This window comes from Thunnus albacares, chromosome 13 (assembly GCF_914725855.1).
Source record: "Thunnus albacares chromosome 13, fThuAlb1.1, whole genome shotgun sequence".
Lineage (NCBI taxonomy): Eukaryota > Metazoa > Chordata > Actinopteri > Scombriformes > Scombridae > Thunnus > Thunnus albacares.
In genome coordinates, this window is record NC_058118.1 from 22,590,479 (window position 1) to 22,613,338 (window position 22,860).

Here is a 22,860-nt window from a genome sequence, read left to right on the forward strand (position 1 = left end):
TCAGCTCTCAGTACATTTGTAGCCTCTAACTGAGTCTGGAGTTTAGTTTCTGTCCTGCGTTCCTGTTTGTACTTTCAGATATCAGCCATTTAAGAAGAGGTGTTAAGTTACTGCTGATGTAAATCCATCATTTCCTTCTGTTCCTGCTTCACATTAAACGTTTTCCACTGGCATACAACTGGGATGCTTTTACCATGAAGAGGTTACGAGACTAGAGGAAATGCAATGTGTTTGTCATCAAATTAGCAGAGCGCCACTGCTCGAGGCCATATTTAAAAAAACAACAGTATTTTTGACTACAAAGAGGGATGATTAAATGTGATTTCTGTTGGACCTAAAATATTAAATTTACTATAAATTACTAATTGCAGGTAGAAATCTAGAAATTAAACTCTTTTCTGTCTTGTGTGAATGTTGCAGCTGTCGGTGGCAGCCAAAGACTTTTCTCCTCAGTCTTCAGCTGCAGCCTCTCACAGAACTTCCCCGCTCATTCAGCAGTCAGCTCCAGCTGCAGCTGCAGCTGAGGCACCGGCCGCTCCGGCTAAGATGCAGCACAAACCTCCGACCAAGACACTGCAGCATCCACACAGCACTGTGTTTGAGAAGGCCATGGAGCGCCTGGCCATCATGTTCCCCGACTATACAAGGTAACACTGGGCCACTGATACCAGCTTATACACGCTTGTGACTGCATCAGCTATTAAATAAAGCAACATTATGGCTTTTTTCTAGGGTCTTATTATTTACATTTTCTCCTGGGATTCTTGCTTTATTAAAATGCTGAAACACACCTCAGTATCGAGTATTTAGACTTTATAAAAAATCCTCATGCAGGACAGATGTGTGGGCAATAAAATTAATTTATCAATGTTTGTTCAGGTCGAACTTGATGAGGTTTGTTCAGGAACTGCGTTCATCCAGCGGTGGAAGTCTTAGCAGCATGACGTTGCAGGATGTGGTCGGTGGAGTGACCCAGCTGATCCTGGACCATCAGGTAGGTGTTTTTTTTGTTTGTTTTGGGGGGGGTGGGGGGGGGCGTTGTCAAGATTTGATTGGACACTGACCCAAACATAATCACATACTCAAACTCTCCTGTCGGGCTTTTTGAGACTTTTTTTGAGCTCCTCGTTGTAAAATTCTGTGACTCCAGTAATTCTTGGCTGCTTTATAGATGATTTGGTCTCCGGTCCGTTTCTGCAGTTGTTACAGATGTTGGGAGACACTTTCAACAAATTTTTACTTGCCAAACAACCCATAATGCAACATTCTGTAGGGTCAATATTCTTTATAAAGAATACTTTTTCAAACGTATTTTTCAGACCACTAAGGTAATTTGGACCTGGCCTGCTCAGGTCTCAGATCAGAGGGCCTCTAGTGTTTGATTTTGACAGTCCAGTCATTTGTCATCTGGAACAATCTGGTTGTTTTTTCCCTCTCAGGAGAAGCTCAGTACCGCCAAAGCCAGCGCCATGGGGCGTAGGAGTCCAGCTAATCGTGCTACGCCCCCTTTGGTAACCTCCGCCCCTGTCTGGCAGCAACTTGGACCCCAAAGACCCACACATTCCAATGCAGTAAGTCCAAAACATCCAGTAGTATAAACTGGCTTCAGTCTGAGGGTTTGACTTTGAAGATGAAAATGTTCTTTGACAAGTAGCAACAAAGAGCAGAGTTGTAGGTAATAGACAAAGAAACTAAACAAACATTTTAACACTTAGCAATCAGTGTTTGTAACCTGTTTGTGTCTCTGTAGGCTATTGATTGTGTCACAGAGCACTCATAAGATATTGTTGATTTTAAAGGGCAAAAAGTTGCCTGGCTTGGAGTTGTAACCAATTTCTGTTTTGTTTTGTTCTTCAATTAATTAATTTATAACATTGATGAATTCATTCATTCACCTATGATACATCAAAAATAATATAAATAAATTCCCATTACATACTAATTCAAACATATTAAATTTTATTAAAAAATAATAACACAGGAAACAATAGTAAGATACATAAAAAGAAGATGGAATACAGATTAAAAACAAGATAGAAAGTGTTTTTGTTATTTTAATTGGATCTGTTGACATTAAGACTTTTCCTTTTAAGCAACATTTTTTGCACTTACAGGCACTTTTTTTTTCTTTTTTTTTTTAAAAACAGGCCTGTTTCCAGGTCTGCTGCTGCGTCTCAAAACTAGAAAATCTTTGTACCTTAACCTGCAATCCACCAACTAACTGTTGAATATATTTGTATAATACATACAGTATATACTCAGTATGTATTGTGATGATCTCTGCAACAGAGGTACTTGGACCTGACTGTGTGTGTGTGTGTGTGTGTGTGTGTGTTCATTGCAGCTGAACATGGAGGATCCTTGCATCATTTGTCACGAAGACATGAGTCCAGATGACATCTGCGTGCTGGAGTGCAGACACAGCTTCCACAAGGAGGTGAGGGTGAATACTGTACTAGTGTTTGTAGTGAACCACCTGTGGAGGATTTTATTAATCCTCCTTCCTGTTGTTCTCAAAGTTGGAATAATGTGAAATGGGTTTAACAGACCATTTCAAAACTGCATCATGCAGTTTAAGATCACCTGTTAGATTACATGTACATGGTGCTACAGCCAGCTGTTGAATGCCCAACCATAATGGTATTATTAAAGGTGGTTAATTGCAGATTATGGATATTAGCTCAATCAATTTTCACTGTCATTCGACTCTGGTTAGAATTAATGAAGTCGGGCTTGAGCACACTCCAGTGATTTTAAAAATGTTAAAAAATATATATATTGATTTTATCAGCCAGAGTTCATCCATGATCATGAGCTGCAGAGCAAATCAAGCTTAAACTTAAAGGTACCCTGTGGAGTTTTATTGTAAACAAAGTTCTGTTTACATTTACTGTTTTTACCAAAACACATTGCGTATCCTTGAGGTCCACATCTACACAGAAAGCATAGCGCCAGCAGCAGCAGCGAATGCTACGTTTCTATACTAGAGGCATTCATACAAGCTTGTGAAAACAGAAGCAAGCAGGAAACTTACTGCCTAAACTTGATTTTGTTAATCATCCTCAGAGTAAATGCTGAGTGAATGAATGAAAAAATAGATTATCATTGTTTTTTTTAATCAAATTATTCCAGTTTCTATCAAAACAAGTTACAGTAAACGTATCAAGTCTTAGATTTCATGTGTGGACTGTGACAGCAGTTGATAGTTTCTGTTGAGCTGCTGCAGGGTTTAAAGTACAACGTTTGATCTGTTTGTGTTCAGTGTATAAAGTCGTGGCTGAAGGAGCAGAGCACCTGTCCCACCTGCAGAGATCACGCCTTGCTGCCTGATGATTTCCCCGTGCTGCCCGGCAGGAGACGCCAAGCACCATAATGTCTTAACCATGTTCTCCTCCTCATCCCTCACTACCCATGTCTCATTTTATCTTTTATCACTCTTTTTTTATTTTACCAGTTATTTCATTAAAATCAAAAAATGTGCTGATTTGAGTTTTTGTATCATTAGTTTAGGGAGGCACCATTCCATTTTACACTATAAGGAAATGAAAATGTCAGATTAAAGAAATTTCTGAAGGCCAAAGCTGCACTTCTTTACTGCCATGAAGTGCACTGATTTCTTGTTTACACTACTACATATAGTCTACACAACAACACTCATTATTGAATAGAATTTAATTTGCTTTACTGCTCCTCAAACTTTACATCAAAGTGCTTTAGCAATTATTCTTCTGCAGTTTGGAGAACAGTGTGTATCAGGGGTTAACATTTTGATCATTTGTGTACATAAATTAGTAACTGATCAGAGATGTGTCTCAACTGTGTTTCATTCATTGCACTAGTAAACAAACCAACAATTACAGTTTACTTCTGTAAATGTCAAAATGTTGCAAGTTAAAGGAATAGTTTAACATTTTGGGAAATACGCTTATTTGCTCACTGCCAAGAAATAGTCAAGCACACAACCTCCTGCAAAACCACGATATGTTGTTTTTACACTTCATGGAAATAAAGTTTTAATTACAAAGCTTCAGAGAAGCTGGCAGCGGCCAGGCTAACTTTTCCCCTTGTTTTACTCTTATGCTAAGCTACGCATGTCCTGGCTGTAGCTTCATATTTAACAGATAAACGGAGTGATATAGATCTTCTCATCAAACTCTTGGCAAGAAAACAAATAAACATTTTCCTCAAATTTTGAATTATTCCTTTAATCTTGAAAATGTCATTCCTAGTACTTCAACAAAACAATCCTAACTCAAGGTCCACTTACAAACTTTTTTCCCCAGGCACTTTCAATCATATCATACATTCTTTATCAGCTGATTGAGTTTACACAGTTGTCAGTAGCTGTTAGGATGAATCTCCATAACAACTGAACTGAGCAAACTCCATCTGCTGATAAAGACTTTGTGATGTGATTGAAAGCTCTGGAAAAAGCTAGTATAGTAAGTGGATCTTGAGGTGGGACTGTTTTGAAAAATTGAAATGAGTTGCTAAAAGTACTATTGGGTGTAATGAGAATATGAACATAGTATAGAGGTACAGGGAAATTACTGTCTTCATTTTTTTTGGACATACTTTGAATAATAACGTTCAGTGACATGGTTTATGGTTCTGCGTTCACTGATTGACAGACAACCTGAAACCTGGGACATTGTAAACTCTAATGTTTGTTACTGTATAACTTCACAGGTAAAATGCCAAAATGTACATTAAAATGTGATTATGACAATAAAACAAAATAATAAACTATATTAAACAGTTTTGGTCACATTCATTATATCCATCTATTTATGAAGGAAAACCCTGCAGGGCTTTTTTAATTCACATAATCCATTTCCTATCAGAGACACTGTAGATTAGCATTATTCTTTTTCTGGCTTCAGAGGAAAATCAGTTCAGATGTCAACAGGCACAGATGTGTTTGTGGTTTGTAAATGTTCAGTCCTGTGTGTTGCAGAGAAGGTGAAAGCTAACAGGCCTCCAGTGAACTTATCTCAGTGCTGACGTGACCTCCGGGTTCAGACTCTGCACAGCTTCAGAGGGAAGTTCTCTGTGATCAGATGATCATCATGAAGCACGATGACGACGTTGACTTCAAACTCTAAAAGGACAGAAACAAACATATTGTCGCATCGTCAAAGAAGTAGAGCTCCACACTGGGCAGATATAATCAGACAGGCAGAGGCAGGGAGGGATGAAGAAAATTAAACAGTTCATTCAACATTTAGGGGAACACATTTTATCTTTTTCTGGCAGAAAGACAGAATCTGCCTACCAGGCACCTCTGAAGCTCACAAATTAACAATTTATATCTAATTTGATTAATCCGTATAAAATCTGAAGTTTAAAACGTAACAAATCAACATTTACAGGGGATTATGTGCAAGAGTTGGGACTACTTCTTGGCCGGGAACAATAACTAATTCTCTGGAGTCACCACTGGTTGTCTGGCAACAGCTCAGAGGCAAGAAGTAGTTTGGCACATAACCACTTGATAAACGGCGATTTGCTTTTGTACAGACTATATAAGCGATATATAACAAGTGTATTAGTACGTTTTAGAGGTGCTGGTAGACTGATTTTGTTACCTTTGCACAGAGCCGGACAGGTTAGCTGTTTCCCAGCTGCTGGCTGTAGCTTCTTATTTAACTGACGAGAGGTATCATCCTCTCATCTAGCCTAACTCTCCGCCAACACGTCACACTATTGATTCAACAAACAGATATGGGAATATAGCATAATATTTTCCAAATACCTACAGCATCTTTGGCATTTCTGTTCTGCGATTCCTTATTACTTAGCGGTTAAGTCTGGTGATTTTCTGTATTTTTCTTACTGTCAACAAATCCCATGAAAACACTAAAACCAAGAATTAATTGACCTCATTACACCCAAGTATTGTCTGTGTAGCCAAAGCCTGTTATCTTATTTTTCTGTGCCACTCATCTCCATTGCTGTCCAAAAACACATGAAATGTGTTGCACTGTGTAATATGGTCCTTTATTACTATGTACTAACAACATGGGAACTGTAGTCAACCCCACCAACACTACATTAATACAAATGTGTATTAATCTGCTGCTGAAAACAGTCCCCAACAAATGCACTTTTTACTGCTGTCTGAGTAACGTTTGCTAAAAACTGCAGTGCCGGGCAGTTGAAGAAAATCACTGACAAATTTTTAAAGGTTTACATCTTTAGTAGGAACTGATGGTCTTGGAGCTACAGACACAGTAGAGAAGTCAAAGTGTTTAGAGATGGACTAACGTATTGTTTATTTTGGTCTTTTTATGAGCGGCATCTCTGACATTACACATTGTCATTTGATATATTATGAATATAAAAAATATCGATTATAGTCATTTTAAAGGCTGACATACACAGATACGATACTATACATCACTGATAAGCAGGAGGCTAAACATGTACACACTACTGTAACTTTGGGAAGAAATACTGTGAGAAAATGCTAATTTATTGCTAAATTCAATAAAAACACTACTGCAGAGTACTTGAAGCAGGCTGGAAGGTTTTACTGACCGACTTTGAAGTTGGTGGTCTCTAGAGTGGGGCAGGTGAACAGCCTGGGGAAAACCATGTAGATGGGAATCGGGAGGCCGTGGCAGACATCACCTTCAGCTATCTGGATGTTCTGGATCTCAGTGGCATCTCTGGCGTAACCTTCAGCACAACCTGAAACGCAGAAGACATCTGTAAAACCAGCAACTCTGCCACTACAAAAGAAAGGTTCTTCTAATCATCTGATAACACAAACTTACCACATGTCTCCACTCGTACAAGCTGCAGTTCAATACTCTTGATTGGAACGTCAGAAGCCTCCACCACCAGCTCTCCAGTCAGCGGCTGGCTGATCACACAGTTGGTGGCGTCTAAATGGCCTTTGATCAGAAACTTTGGCAGTAAACTCCGCTGAGGAGAGAAAAGCAAGTTCATCCTCTCAGTACAGCTTCAATTTAAACAAAATGAAACAGTAAAATGAAGACGTGGAATTGGTTTTCTCACCTCGCGGATGTTCTGCAGGGTGTCTGGAGTGATGGAGAAGTTGACCGGAGTGGGAACAACTTTAGCTTTCTGCGGCTGAAAATCAGACAGAGCGACAGATTCCAAACAGTTCAACAGCTGATGACTGCTGCTCACACCACAGGATATTTATGTTCAAGATTGTTGTTTGGTTGACATGAGGGTGCACAAACTAAACTACACAACTGATCCCAGACATGGTGTTCTTATTACATATTCCAAGATCGGTCATTTTAACCATGTGCAGGTGTGATTCCTCCTGTCCCAAAGAGCAGATATAAAAATAGCAAAGATGGAATTTAAACGAACCACAAGGAAGGGAAGGGAAACTTAAATCCACCTTAGGGCTAAAACTAATGATTGTTTTCATTATCGATGAATCTGTCCATTATTTTCTCAATTAATCGATTAGTTGTTTAGTCTACAAAATGTCAGAAAATTATGAAGATGTCTATAACTGTTTCCCACAGCCCAGGGTGACGTCCTCAAATGTCTTCTTTTGTCTCGACCAACAGTCCACAACCCAAAGATATTAAATTATTATCACAGAGGTCTAAAGAAACCAGAAAATATTCACATTACTTGATTATCGAAATAGTTGGCAAGTAATTTAATAGTTGGCAACTAACTGATTAATCATTGCAGCTCTAATCTACCCGTAATCTACAGAAATTTCAGCGTCAGACATTTCCCCACATCACTTAACCTTAAAGGCCCATTTGAAGGAGATCTATAATATCCAGTATGAACAGGAGGAATGATTACAGCGAGGAAAACCTCTTTCAGTGTTTATTTGGGCACCTGCCTGTTGTTTTAAGACACCCCAACTTTCTGGTGATATGCTGCCCCCAGTTGGTTTGGAGTTTGGAGTATGAATTCAACATCAAGGTGGCTGATTCTTACATAACGCACCTTTAGGTACAACTGACAATTAACCCAAACAAGGAGGTACCGCCTGGTGGTCAGAGGTGCAAACATAAATACACAGAAATAAACACAATATTTACATACAACTGAAAATGGCACCTACGAGTCCTATAATCCTGTAGCCTCATACACCGCTCCATGATTATTTACATTATCAGAGGAGTTTATCTAAATCCACCCTGTTTCTCCTACCTGACAGTGCACGATGAACTCACAGTTCCTGCTCAGGTCTTTGGCCAGCAGGGAACGTTTCATGTCACAGCGGAGCGTGTACTGAAGAGACAAATACATACACGATGGTTTAATGACATTAAGCCACAACATTTTACTTACAAGCTTTATCTGAGCGTAGTCATAGATTCATAATCATAGATTTTTGTTAATCACTTAAACACTATTTAATTTCAACCCATTTTGTACAAATGCAGAATATGTCAAATTCAAATTAATCAAATTAAGTTTCATAATCTGATATACAGTTTAAACTAATGAAGTACAAGCGCAGCAACAAGGTGCTGGGTTTAAATGAACAATGAGTCTTTCAGTGTGAAGTCTGTATGTGATTTTCCTTCCACACAGTCAGCTGTTTGATCCAGGTATCAGTTAAGATTACTTTATTGTCCCACAGTATTTTAATCACAGCATGTGTCTAACTAACATAAGATTCAAACTCTGTGGCTCTAACTCACCTGAATGTTGACAAAGACGCCGTGGTAGGTCTCATAAAGCACTTTGTTGCCTTTTGTCTGCAGAGGGAACTCAAAGGGGATCTCAGTCTTGCCTCCTGGGATCTTTCCTGCCTTGGCCACCTCAATGTTACAGCTGATCAGCTGGATGGGCTGCAACATGTGACAGGAAGGTCAGAGCGTGATTGGTCTGACTGATATGAGCAACAGTTTGTTAACTTCACTGTGTGTAGATGTTTTAAATATCAATATCATGTTGTCAGATATGTGTAGGTCAAAGATTTGTGGCCAGTATTTGCAGAATAAGACTGTCAGAGGACTGAAGGTGAGGAAGCTGATCCTGCTCCTTCTCCCCATGTGACAAGGTCTACAGAGGGTTCATCATAGCAACATCATGAGCTCCCATCATGGATACAAACACTCATACTAACAGCTCATTCAGGCTATCGGATATTGTTTCTTTAGCATTACCTCTCTGCCCACATCTTTGTATTATGTGTCTCTTGCCTGATGATATGAAATAATCAAAGTCTACGGTCAAATGGTTTGCCTTTTTTATCCTACAGGCAAAACTGAAGCACCAACTGTTAATCAATGGCTGAAGACCGTCTCCAGTTCCCTGCCCATAGAAAAGCTGACGTAAGATATTAAAGGAACCTTCAGACACGCTGGAAAATCTGGGGATGCTTCATCCAATAACTGGGAATCAAGTTACTGGACCAATTCTGTACTTACTGATGAGGAACTGCAACATTTGTATGACAGAGACTAATGAAAAAAATATGATTTTTTTGTGTTTTCTGTGTTTATCTATTGTTTTGTGTCCTTACTCATTGTGGAAAAATATGAAAAACAATTAATATTCTCCCTCAATCAATCCTTATCAACGCATGAAAATGTAGCTGATTATTTTTTCATCAGTCAACTAATTAATGATTCATTGTTTCAGCACATGTAAAGATTTACTTCTCTTTTACCAAACTGTATTCTGCTGTTTATGCTTCTTTTCTGCCCTCAATGACAAATCCTACAACGTCTGTTGATGCAAACTAATTTCTCTGTGAGGACCAATGAGGTTTGATCAAATCATTTGGGCGGCATCCAAACAGAATTGCAATCATTCAACAGCAGATGACCCATTACTCATGGAGTGTTTCGCGGTTCACCTTGACAGAGTTGTAGAAAGCCTCGAAGACGCCAACGCTCTTGGAGCTCAGCTGCAAGTTCACCAGTCCCTCCATGCTCAGAGAGATGCCGTGATGCTGCATCGCCTCCTTACACACCAGCACAATGACGCCGGCCACCGTTTCCTGCACACACACAACAACACTGCTTTAATCTGCTTTACTAATTTTACTGTTTTAATGAAATGTTACTGTAGCATCAGTATGCTGTGCAGCTGTAATATGAAGGAAACAATAAGCAAAAACAGGTATTTGATCGGATTTGGGTGGCAGATACTTGATATTAAAATACTCTAATCAGGATCAGGAGCAAAATCTGTAATCGAGACATCTCTACTTTTACCTAAACAGAGCACTGCGACTTTTCAACAAGACATATTAACTTCACTTCAAACAGACGCTCTGGTCTAGGGACCCGCTAACCCCTGGAGCCATTCAGTAGTCCCTCCTCACATGAAACATATGATCAGTTTATAAAATATGCATTGTTATAGATTAGACTACCAAAAAGTATAAGTTTTAAACATTAGCTTTACCTTCACAAAATTAAAATGCTGCGTACACAGCAATTAATCAATATGAATTAATATTCCAGTAATATATATATATGATACATATAACACTTAACTGGGCCAGTTTGCATTGTAAGAACTTTTACTTGAAGTACATTTTGCGAGTAATTTTTCATTGTAGTGTTGGTACTTTTACTTAAGTAAAATATCTCAGGACTTCTTCCATCACTGGTAATACTTGTAGTACTAGCCATTGTAGAAGAGGTGGTAGCACTACTGCAAGTAATACAGTTTTAGTAACAGTATCAAAAGTTGTAGTTATAGCATTCGCTACAATAGCAACATTGATAGTGGAAGTTATAATGATACCACTATAATCACTTTGGTATCAGTAAGAGATGTGCTAGTAGCCTATTAAGAGTGATTACAGTAGCAAGTTGGGTTGCAACTAATGATTATTTTCATTCTCGATTAATCTGTTGACTATTTTCTTTTTTTTTGTCTTTGGTTTTGTTGTTTGTTCTACAAAATGTCAGAAAATGCTGATTACTGTTTCCCAAAGCCCAAGATGCAACCTAAAATGGCTTGTTTTGTCCCGACCAACAGACCATGACCAATATTGGGCTCCAACGAATAGTCAATTAATCAATTAGTTGTTGGACAGAAAAATAATTGCAAAATATTTTAATAATCCATTATTCGTCTTGAGTCATATCTTAAGAAGAAATACTAAAATTCATTCCAGCTTCTTCAATGTGAATATTTCTGGTTTCTTCAATCTTCTATGATAGTAAACTCAGTATCTTTGAGTAGTTGACTGTTTGTTGGGACATTTGAGGTTGCATCTTGGGCTTTAGGAAGTCGTAACTGACATTTTTTTTTTTTACCATTTTCTGAAATTTCATAGACCAAATGATTAATCGAGGAAATAATCGTTAATTGCAGCCCTAAACCAAACATATTTTGTTTTATATAATAGAGGACAAAAGGCCCAAGGAAATATTCATATTTAAGAAGCTGGAGCCAGAGAATTCGCTTTAAGTCTCTTTAAAAAAAAAAAAAAAAAAGACTCACAGCAACTAATCAATTAATTGACTAATCAGCTCTAGTAGCAACAGTGGCAACAGTAGCAGGTCTAGTTGGACTACTAGCACTGGTACAAGTAGTAGCAGAAGTAGTATCATTACGTTACATGAACTGTAGATGCCACTTAAAATGTTTTTTATCATGATCACATGCTGTATTTTATTAGCAGTTAACATAAATGTTGCCTCCTGGGATTTAGATTTAGATAGAAGCACACATTTTAGTTGTGACAGCAGAGACTGGTGGCTAACAGTCTGTCAGTATTTGGTAAACTCAGTTGTGTTCTTCCTGTTGTGGCGGCACACAATCTGACGGGTCACAGTTTTCAGTGTAACACTCCGCTAATCAGCTGCTGGTCATGTGCTGAGAGGATGATGCCTCGTAGCTAACTTTCGTGCTTATAATGCTCTATATTACTGTCAGTTCATTTAAATGCCAAGACAGGAAGATGAGCTATACAGAAGCAGCTTGTTAGCTCAGCTGGCCGTTATTAACGTACGTTACTCACCCCTTCATGATAAACTTTGTTCGCCCTTTTCAGTCTTATATCCAAAGTGACGCTCATCTCTGACCACAACACATCAGACAGACGGTTTAATCAACTGCTGCAAGGCTCCTTCGTATTGATGAACTAAACAAACTGTTTTTTAACATCTACTAGCTGGTTTGTTGTTCAGTCGGTAGCAGCAATAGCAGCAGCAGCAGCTGTATAACTTCCGGTTACTATCCTTCAGAATAAAAGCGGAATCTCAGCCTGTGTTCTTCGAAAAGACTTCCGGCTTGGATCCTTCAAAGTAAAAGCGTAATTTCCACAAATCTAAACAGTTAAAGGGAAACATCTGTATTTTTCAACATGGACCCTATTTTCCCATCATTTTGTATCTAAGTGACTAATGGGGACAATAATTTTTTGAAATCGGTCCAGTATTGAGCGAGAGTGCTGCAGCTGCAAAACAGGCTGTAATGTAATCCGACATCAATGTACACCCACTAAAAATGCTTGTTTTTCTTTCTGACAGGCTCAGATTGTTATTATACATGTCTGACAACATTATGGAAAGGACCATACAGAGAAAAAGAACATTTTTCTTTACCTTCTGCTTGATCTAGTCTGTTTGTTATGTAGTCTAACCAAGTCTCGCTCAAGGCTCTGAAATCTTACAAGAGCTGAGACCTGAAACGTAAAGGAAAACGTTTTATATCTCTGTACGGTCCTTCCCATAATAAAAAATGTTGTCCCCATTTGTCACTTAGACACAAAAAGTTGGGAAAATAGGGTCCAGATTGAAGAATCCCGAAGTTTCCATTTAAGGCAAGGTAAGTCCTTTACAAAATGAAAAAAAAAATAAATAAAAGAATACAACATTAAACAGTTTTACAACATTATAAAAGCCTTAAAGGATTGGTTTACCCAAAATAGAAAAGACACATTTTTTCATTCATCCCTTGTGGTATCAGTTTATGCAAATTTTAGGTTTTGTGTGCCAACATTTTGAGATATCTGTCCCTGAGTCTTCTGGCCCCAATCCAATAAAATAGGGGTAAATACAGTTGAATTTGTGTTGTCCAAGTATAAAAAAGACATTTAAAAATTCACCTGCAACATCTCTTCCCAGAAAAAAGCTCTGAACAATTAACCGATCTCACTGTGAACCGTTTTTATCGGAACTACTTTCTATAGAAGAAATAGTCCCACTGACGCCTGTAGATATTTTTGAGTACATAAATGGATAAAAAAGTTTATTTGTTAAGTGATGTTCTGTGTGGAGCAACAAGTTATTATCTTGAAACAAAATTCCACAATGTATTGTGCAAAAAGCTTCTTTTTCTTTAAGGTGATTTTCTCATCACTTCTAGCTATACTTATGTATCTGTCTGAGACTTTGTAATTGATTGTGGATGAAAACAGTGACACATTTAATAACCTGCATAGTCTTTCCTTTGGCTCAGTCATGTGTCCTGTAACATACAGTCCAGTGTTTTTGTACTAGAGCATTAAAAATGTCATTGTGTAACATTTTTGAGGTGAAGTAAAACATAGCTCCAGCCAAGATAATAATTTGTTCATTCAATATAATAGTTTGTTCCCACAAAATAAAGAAAGTACAATCTCTTTGACTCTGTGTATTTACCTTCTTCACTAATAATTTCCATGACTAATTATGAGGACGGTTTGCTTTGAGGAAAGGATCATGTAAAGTAAATAGAGTACGTGGTTCATAGAGTTAATAATGATATCACTTACTGGTGGCAATCTCCATTTAGTTATACAGAGTTGTATAATATGGTCTTGTCTGACAACAGCTGAGGCCTGTTATATCATTTACAGACTGTAGATGCTCTGACATCAGCACTGCAAATGTCAGATTTATTTTTTTAAGCCAATCGTTTTTAATAAAGTACCTGTTGATCAAAATTTTACCTCTTTGTTAGCAAAAGATCAGTTTTGTTTTGGATTAAAATATTGTTTTGACCAGATACAGTGAGCTGGAGTTCATTTGTTGCCACAACAAAAGCCGACAGCTAGAGACAACTGAGATGGAAGAGCTGGCGGCTGAACCTGTTTTACCCTTCAAACAGCTCTATCCATTCATCTCTCTATTTATTGTCTATTACCACTTATTCCTATGCAGGGTCACTGGTGACTGAGGCCTGTAGCATGCAGTGGGAGACAAAAAGTGAACACAGCACTTTAATTTTTACTAAAGAAACATTTATTTACAAAACAAAACAGATTAATTTCTATTAGCCTTTAAAGTCTTCATTATATACCCCTTCGTGCAAACATAATTACCTATTTGTCAATGTTAATTGTTTAAAACTAAACAAGTAAAAATTACATCTACAAGTTCTGTAACAGTGAAGCACTCGCACCTGTAGATGTGTAACACAATAACTAACATAGACTTATTGTAGATTCATACTTCTCCACTCCAGGTAAAGAAATCTTCTTTGATCTTTGATCTGAGTTTGAAAATTGTTCATCCAACCAAAATTATCCAACCTTCATTCATCAAAATGTGGTTTACAAACTACTGGTACTGATATTTCTGGTTTGAAGCTGCCAGAAATATATAATTAATTCTGATTATCAGTGTCTTTAAAGGAAAGTCTGATATCTTGTTCACTTTCAGATGAGGAGTCTTTATAACAGTTTCATCTCAGACATACAATGTGTTAGTCTAGCTTAGCACAAAGACTGGAAACGGAGGGAAACTGCTAGCCTAATGATACCTTACCACTTTCATTTGCTTTTTGCCAACTGTCCCTTACACTCTGCAAATTGTTTATAACTTGCCACCTATTTCTTACTTATTTTATTTTTACCTTATTTTTATTATGTATATATAGATTCTGTGATATTCTGTTATTGTTCCCTGTATGTAGCTTTATATATATTTTAATTGTAATTTTTACACTGCTATATTGCTTTACATTTGATATTCACACAGTTGTCGCAGTCGTTGCAATTTTATTTCATTGCTGTTGTACATGTACAATTATGTAACAAATAAATCTCTTGAATGTTGAGCCTATAAATCTGTCCAAAGCTGAAAAAAAATACACCTTCCATCAAAAAAAGCTGTCTTATTAATTACACATTATATCTTTTATTATTTAATTGTTTCCTGACCAACAACCACTGAACACAACATCTCAAAAGTCCTGCTCCATCCTGCTACGCTAAGCTAAATACATTGTATACGACTCATCTTCCTTCTTTCTAGGGAAAAGTTTGGGAAATATGTTTTTTTCATTCTCTAGTTTTAACTGCAGGTCAGGAAATAATCAGGTACATAATCACCGTAAAACCATGACTTTTTGTTTAAATGTTGGTTTTTGTGGATTAAACAAACAAAAAATAACGTCATTTAGAACGCCTCAGAAGTATTGGTAGGTGGATTTTGTTGTGTTTCCCGCTTTTTTTGTCTCTAAATTAAGCTAACCGGCTACTAGCTCAGAGTGGTATGAATCTTCTCATTTAAACTCTCATTTCCACCTTTGTCATTATTTGGCACAAAATCTAAATTATTCTCAGACTAAAAAGCATTTAGACCTTTAGGGGACACCAAAACCTTCCATTAAAACCCAAACAATTGAATTTTATTTACGGTTATCAGCCTGGGTGATCCCACCTTTAAGTGTTAGTACATTAATCCCACGTGAAAAAATTGTTCCAATATTTTTCGCCAGCTGTATTTGTTTTGTCCCCCCTTTGTTCCAATATAAATAAATGCGCTTCATTGGCACTAAACCTTGACTGCACTGCTCAACAGAACTTTATTGAGGCACAGAGAACAGATCATTTTTTTTGCTGTAACTGTTGTGATTAATGCCCCATGTCCTCTTGTATGTTGTGTTTGTGTTTTTTCCCCTCGAAGGACAATAAAGATCTGATCTGAACTGAACTAAATATGGGGCTTCCATCATCCACTTCTGGTGTATTCTGGTGTACTTAATTAAATAAAAACATATTCAAATTCATGATGAAATGATTATATGAATAAATAAAATGAAAAGCCAAAATTCAATTTCATTTGAGGTTTTTAAGTCTGTTGGAAAATTTGATTCACAAAAACAGAAAGTCATTGTAATATTATGAAAAATAAGAAAAATCTTCATAGCAACAGCACAAACTACATTTGTACAACCTGATATTTTATCAGTCCGCTTTCTTGCTGTAACCCAGCCGCTGCTTTTAATTACCTTTTATTGTCTTATCCATATATTCTAGTTTTATTGGTTTATTTTTTTTTTGTTTTCCTCTTATCTGTTTTTATTGATCTTTTATTTGACTTTATCCTTGACATTTCCATTTAAAGCACTTTGAGCTGCAATCTTTGTATGAAATGTGCTATACAAATAAAGTGATTATTAAAAATAGGGCCATATGATATAAAAATGTCAAACATTTTAATAATAATGTTTGAATTAGGGCCTATCTAACATATATCAAAGTCACATCAAACATTGACATTAATGACACATTTATCCTCTATTTTTTATAATCATTTTCCAGTTTTAGCTTCTCTGTGTTGTTGCTGAGGAAGGCTGCGTCGTTGCTCACTTGCACCTTGTCAAAGAAGTTGAAATCTGCCACATAACGGCCACTTGCGGTGCTGAACAGCACCGGCTTGAACTCGTAACCCCAGAGGATCTCCTTAGGAATGTAAGAGGTGCGGCTCTGACATGTGGCCGCAGTCGACTCCATGGTGGCATTGAGGGTCACCAGTAGCTCAAACTCACGAGTGTGAAGGTTTTCCGCGTTCAGTCCTGCCAGCGGGCTATGTTCATCCAGGACATGGTAGAAGGTGAGCGGGAGGATGAGGAAGGGACATTCTCCACTGGAGTCAATGCAGAAATTAACAGAGCTCTGGTGGATCTGGGTCTTCTCGCCCTCCGCAGTCACATTGGAGTGAAGGAGCTTTCCTGTGAGCTGACACTGGATCAGAAGACTCTTCCTCATGTTTGCCACCCTCAGCATCAGACACAGCTTGCCTTGGCGCCAGCAGATCACCGCAGACTGGCTGAACTTGATGGTCTCTGCTCGCTTCTTGGGACGAGCCAGTTTGGCCAGAAAGGCACCAGTGACAAAGATCTCAGCCAGGCCGGTGATGACGAGCTGAGCCACCAGAGTGAAGATAGCCAGTGGACACTCCTCGGAGATATAACGAAAACCATAGCCAATGGTGGTCTGTGACTCCAGGGAGAACAGGAAGGCTCCAGTGAGTGTATCCACGTTCACCACACAGGGTGTGTGGTTGGAATTCAGACCACCCTCAAAGTCTCCATTGCCCATGCCAATGAAGTAAAAGATGACACCAAAGATGAACCAAGTCATGACAAAGGTGGAGGCAAACAGAGTGAGTTTGTAGCGCCATTTCATGTCCACCACAGTGGTCCAGATGTCATGCAGGTACAGCTTGACCATGCCTTCCACGTTGACAATCCGCACATTGTTGTGGCCGTCTTTGGACACAATCCTTCGCTGGACGCCTGCCTTCCTGATGGCCATGTTGCTCTGGGTCAATTAAAACTGACAGTGACGTCTGAGCTTTTAGTTTGGCATTCCCAATGGAAGGACTGACAAAAGACCAAAAAAGATGTAATTAATATTTCACCTGGAGTTATATGAATTTCACATTAAACATATAAAACAATATTAACACAAAAATATCATTTAAGGTGTCAGCTCATCCAAATTACAAAACAAAAAACATTTTATCACCTGCCTCTTGTAGTATCTAGCTACACAGATAGTTTAGATTTTATTTGTCCAGTTTCTGAGATTTCTGTCTCCACCCCGTCTCGACAATAGAGATCAATGTAATTTAATATCTGGTGCTCAAAGTCCTGATCTAACTACTACTACTACTACTACTACTACTACTACTACTACTACTACTACTAACCAACTACCAATAAAATAGCCTCAGAGTCAAAAGGCAAACTTCTAATGAGTTTTTCCAAATGTAATTTTTCAATGCTGTGATCAACACAAATAATATTTCTTTCACTTCAGATATATTTGGGCGGTGTTATAAGTTCCGCAGATGTATCTTAAAACCTGGACACAGAACCAACAACCATCTGTGTGGCTTGATACGACAATAAATAAGAAAAATTACAGTCAGATCTGTTGGTTAAGGGGCTTATTGTTCAAAGGCACCTCAGTGGTAGTAATGACTTGAGGGAGAGAAAGCAAGAGCTGCTTGAGAGTGAATTAGTGCTGTTCCAGTGTCAAAATATTCCTGTAACATTGCTGAAAAATAGTGTTTTAGATTTTGGAATAATGTATGAAAACCAACTTGCAGAGACTAGAAACTTCCTTGAGATAGATATAGACCAAACTGAACACAGTGAACATTATCGCTGCTTTTTTTGTTATTGTTAAAGTTGCATCACTGCAATTTGATATGAAAAATCTACACATTACCATCCAAAAGTTTAAAAAATCACAGTATAACAGTAGGCCTAAAAACAGAAATGGATTTTTATAAGAAACCTCTTTAAATTTGCTTTTTACACTAGAAATAAATTGGACATCAATGGCTGCCTGTAGAATAGCTCCAAAGAAAAAAGTCCATTCCTGCACACACTTATCACTTCTGCACTGATTTATTAAAAAGAGTTGACGAAATGTTGACTCTTTCTTATAAATCAATGCAGAGGTGATAAGTGTGTGCGGGAATAGACTTTTTCCTTTGGAATTGGATCTTCGGGGGAATTGATTCCCTGCACCACAAAAGAGACAAAACAAGTGTTGTGTGTGTTGCTTTTTTCTACTCTGCCTGTAGAATAGGAAAAAGCAAAAAAACACGGGTAGAAGTACTCAAATACTAAATGCAACATTACCACAATAATAATAATAATAAAAAAACTTAATTACAAGTAAAAGTCACCAATTTTTCCTAAAGTAAAAGTAAACAAATATTAACATTCAAAAGTACAGAAGGTTCCTTTAATAAGTTAAATTAGTGATGTGTTAAACTGTAAGGAGCATTTTTAAAGCTGGAGCTGGTCTAGAGCCTGATCCAACTATTTCATTATACTGTAGTATATGAGTTTTACATACAGTAATGCCTCATATAGTTACACGTTAAAATCCTGAATTAACATCTGAAGTTCTCATGCTTTTATACAGGCTGAGAAAAGACTCTAACCTCTTTCACATTTGAATACATCTTCTCCGTTGACAAAATGTTGACACAGGAGATTCTCCACAATCTATATAGTATTTATCTATATATTTTTAAGTTAAGTAAGTAAGTTCAATATAAGTAAAATGTTTTAATCTCAAATGTACTGCAGTGAAAGTACAAATTCTGTTACTTAAGTACAGCTGGATATGAGTATATGTATATAGTTGCACCCTTGAGGTTAGAATGTGCAAAAATGTTGGTATATTCCTTTAAAGCTGATCATCAAGATTTGTCCTCTGAAGGGGACAAAAAGTAGGGCAGGGCAACAAAATAATATAAAAAAACTATAAAATCACATCATAACAAATAAAAATCAACAGACTTATGAATAAAATACTTTTACAAAACTCAATTCAGTGTCTACAAGCCACACTGATATTACAGATTTCTGTTTCTTCTCACTGTTAATATGACTAATATGTTAAGTTGAACACTAACCTCATAGTAAACCATTGCAGGAGCACAAGAACACTTGCTGTAACTTTAAATAATCATTGATTCCCTGATAAATCTGACAAGTGTAGTGTACTCACATCCCGTTGTGCTTGCCTTGTTGAACAGTCTCAGGTGTTTGCCTTCACTTGTCTTGGGGTCACACGCACACAATCGGTAAGATGAAGCTGCCAGAGAACATCTAGTTCAGTGTCTTCTTTCTGCTATTGTCCCCGTGTTGTGAGCACTGAACTTTGGCACAGTGGTATCCAGCGTAGAACAGAGATGAGAGACAAAGCCGAGCTGTAAACTCTGCTCTACATGTGGGTTGGCTTTTATCCCCCCCTCCCGCCTCCCCTACCTGTCCACAGGTGGGAACAACAACACTGAACCTTTAAGTTTGTTATGCTCCTTTTATGGTTGTTGCTGCTTTACACACACACCAAGATTTACTGCTTCCAGTGCCTAATAAGGGTTCTCTGAAGGGCATTATGGACTATTGCAACACTCTTGGTGTCAGTATAAATATATGCTGGTCTGAATTTAGGTCTTATGCTGTAACTGAAACTAGAAATGATTTTTTTTTAATTATTTTAAGGAAAATGCATGTTTAAGTATTTGGATCTCTTGAAATGTCTTTGTGTGGCAGTAATAGCTGAAGTTAAAGGTATCAAAGGAAACAAATTTGAAGCACTGAAAGAAGTTGAAGTGGAAGTAGAAAATTAAGTTGAATTTTCTGTTTAAGTGGGTGTTCAGACTCAAAAATGCAGTGGGTTGTGTTGAAGGGAGTATGTTGCTTCGGGTACTGGTCCATCCATGAGTTTGAAGGCTTATCAGACACCAAAACACTGCACAGTGGTTTATAATATTAAGAGGAAGGATTTATAATTACAATTAAAAATATTTATAACTGTGGAACGTTATCATGGTAGAAATGATTGTATCTTTGCTCCCAGCAATCAACAGATAAACAGTAGAAATTACTAGTCACTCTGCTGATTCGAATGACTTCAATCAATTTAGTTAAAAGATTTGTAGTCACTGACCATGCTGTTCATTCACTTTTTTCCCTAAGCTGAGCAGTTTCGTCACCGTTCAAATGGCTGGAGACCCAGTGCTGATCCTGACTGTCTGAAGTGCACTCATGGTACCATAAATATTTGACATTTGCCAAAGAGTTCTGCTGTTTCGGGGGTTGGGGGTTGGTGGTCCTACCAATGAAAATGGTGGAGAAAGTTTTGCACATGACATTAGTGTATTAACACTTAAACTTCAAGGGCTAAAACAGTAACTAAGAGTAGCCACACAGAGTTGTAAGACAACTGCAGATTATAACACATTGTTAGTAAAGTAGTAGAATCGCCAACAGTCATGCAAAGCTGACCATGTGGCAACAGGCAGAGGACATGGGACAAAGTAATTAATATCAATAAGTGTCATATTAAGTGTAGTCAGTGAAAGGAATTGTCAACTTAAGTCTAAGAGCTAAGAGGAGTTTGGAAAGGTCAGATGAAGAGCTGAAATCAGCACGGTCATAAAAAATGTAATAATCAGTTTAATTAGTTGACGTGTAGTCGATAAAAAGAGTTCAAACTGTCAGCTGAAGATTAAGAAATGAATGGAAGTGTTTCTTTAAGTCTCGACCAGTGGTTGTTCAACTTTATGACCTTGAATCATACTCCTTGGCTTTGTTATTAACCTTGTTGTTATAACCCACATTCCCGAAGGCTAAGTGTGTGTGTGTGTGTGTGTGTGTGTGTGTGTGTGTGTGTGTGTGTGTGTGTCACTAAGGTTTTAGATAAACAGCTGATTTCCTTGTTCTTTACAGGATCAAGAGTGCGATCGGTAATGTAAAAATGCAGGTGGCATTGAGCAACAGAACGTATGTTACACATTGATCTCTGTTTCTATCGTCCAGCAGTAAAGTTAACTCAGCCTGTTGATCTTAACCGTCTGTAACATTCACATCACAAATGAAAAATTCAGAAGCAACATGAGAAAAAGAGTCTTAACAAGCTGGATGCAACAACTTCTCATTTTCTCTGGGGATGTAAGGCAAAACACCAGAGAATAAAAGCAGACTAAAGAAAAATCAATATCAGTATTTGTGGTAATCTTTCTGCCTGGTAGGTGGAATCATGGACAGATTATGAGACAATTGCCCCCCGTGCACAAACATGTAAAACGCCTCCCACAGGAGCGAGACACCCAGAATGAAAAAGACACAAAACAACTTGACATTCTGCAGGTGAAGCAGAACACAAAACTGCACCTGAACTTCAGTATTTAGTTCACACTGGATATGATAAGAGGCTGTTTGACTCTTGTCCAAAGCTCCACTGACACTATTCTGCACAGGAATTATATGCAATACAACACCATGCTATAAAATATTAAAGGAAACAATCACAGAAAGCCTGAGATGCATCTGATTTAAATGGTTTTCTCATTTGACTGTATAGAAAAGAATGAATTAATGAAATGTTACCATAGTCTCAGTATGCTGCACAGCTGTAATGTGAAGGGGAGAAAAAAATCAAATTCTTGACTGGATTTGGTTGTAAATCATCATCGCAAATACTCAATATTAAAAGACTCAGATAAGCCCTCTACTGATTTTTTTCAGAGTAAAGGTTAATTTGTTTTACCCAGCATAAAACATCTTGCTGTGTATTTTTTCTGTTTCTTTGTTTCTGGGCATCAACTTTTGGGTGGTGGGTGTGTTGCCCCCAGCCAATAACAGCGTGCAGGGTGTGAGGTCGGGACTCATAGTGTAGCAACTGTCTCCATCTCCTCTGCTCTGCTCTGCTCTGCTCTGCTCTCTGTCTCTCTGTGTGTCTGCTTGACCGAGGGGGGGGGGGGGGGGCTGAGCTACACACACACACAGAGCAGAGAGGCCACAGCAGACAAGCTCTGCATGTTTGTGTGGAGGTGTGGGTGTGTTTATTTATGCTTTAGAACATAACCACTGTGAGACAATCAGAAAATAATGTTTTATTTATCTAATTCACTGCTTTGTTCTCGCTTCTCGCTCGACCACCGCTGCTCTCTCTCTCTGTCTTGCTCCGGGAGGAGGGGCCAACTTTGAATGCTGTGTGTTTACAAAACACCAACCAACAAATCCTGCATAGTACATCTTTAAATGGGTCTAACCCTAACCCTCCACTTGGGATTGATGGGCAGGTTTAAACAAAATGAGTCCGACACCATCTAGTGGAAGAAAAGTAAAATGCAATGCATGTAAAAATCTACCTGAAACAGGCTTTTCTCTATTTCAGAGGATTTACTT

General features: G+C 37.9%; 3 protein-coding genes across 15 annotated transcripts in view; 1 reads left to right on the plus strand and 2 right to left on the minus strand.

The window, feature by feature from the left end:
• Positions 1-4,760, plus strand: part of LOC122995091 (E3 ubiquitin-protein ligase TTC3-like) — a 50,550-nt gene extending 45,790 nt beyond the window's left edge. For all 12 annotated transcript variants that reach the window (XM_044370093.1, XM_044370097.1, XM_044370098.1 and 9 more), the window contains 5 exons: positions 421-647; positions 880-994; positions 1,440-1,571; positions 2,345-2,437; positions 3,263-4,760. In XM_044370093.1, coding sequence (XP_044226028.1) covers positions 421-647; positions 880-994; positions 1,440-1,571; positions 2,345-2,437; positions 3,263-3,373 — 678 coding nt within the window. In that variant the 3' untranslated portion in view covers positions 3,374-4,760. The remainder of the gene's footprint in view (positions 1-420; positions 648-879; positions 995-1,439; positions 1,572-2,344; positions 2,438-3,262) is intronic.
• vps26c (VPS26 endosomal protein sorting factor C) lies at positions 3,655-12,182 on the minus strand. The gene is made up of 8 exons (XM_044370104.1): positions 11,945-12,182; positions 9,821-9,964; positions 8,658-8,807; positions 8,161-8,241; positions 7,024-7,098; positions 6,780-6,930; positions 6,541-6,693; positions 3,655-5,101 (listed from the first exon to the last, which is right to left on the minus strand). The coding sequence occupies exons 1-8, from the start codon at positions 11,999-12,001 to the stop codon at positions 5,019-5,021; spliced, it is 894 nt and encodes a 297-aa protein (XP_044226039.1). The 5' UTR covers positions 12,002-12,182; the 3' UTR covers positions 3,655-5,018.
• Positions 12,183-14,127: 1,945 nt separating this feature from the next.
• kcnj15 (potassium inwardly rectifying channel subfamily J member 15) lies at positions 14,128-19,927 on the minus strand. 2 transcript variants are annotated; one of them, XR_006406681.1, is made up of 3 exons: positions 19,673-19,927; positions 15,549-17,520; positions 14,128-15,436 (listed from the first exon to the last, which is right to left on the minus strand). XR_006406681.1 is itself a non-coding variant. In XM_044369631.1 (2 exons), exon 2 carries the CDS (start codon positions 17,450-17,452, stop codon positions 16,433-16,435), a length of 1,020 nt encoding a protein of 339 aa, XP_044225566.1. In that variant the 5' UTR covers positions 17,453-17,520; positions 19,673-19,927; the 3' UTR covers positions 14,128-16,432. The 2 variants fall into 2 exon arrangements, 1 of the variants encoding a protein (XP_044225566.1); XM_044369631.1 differs by having other exon boundaries at positions 14,128-17,520.
• Between the last annotated feature and the right edge of the window lie 2,933 nt (positions 19,928-22,860).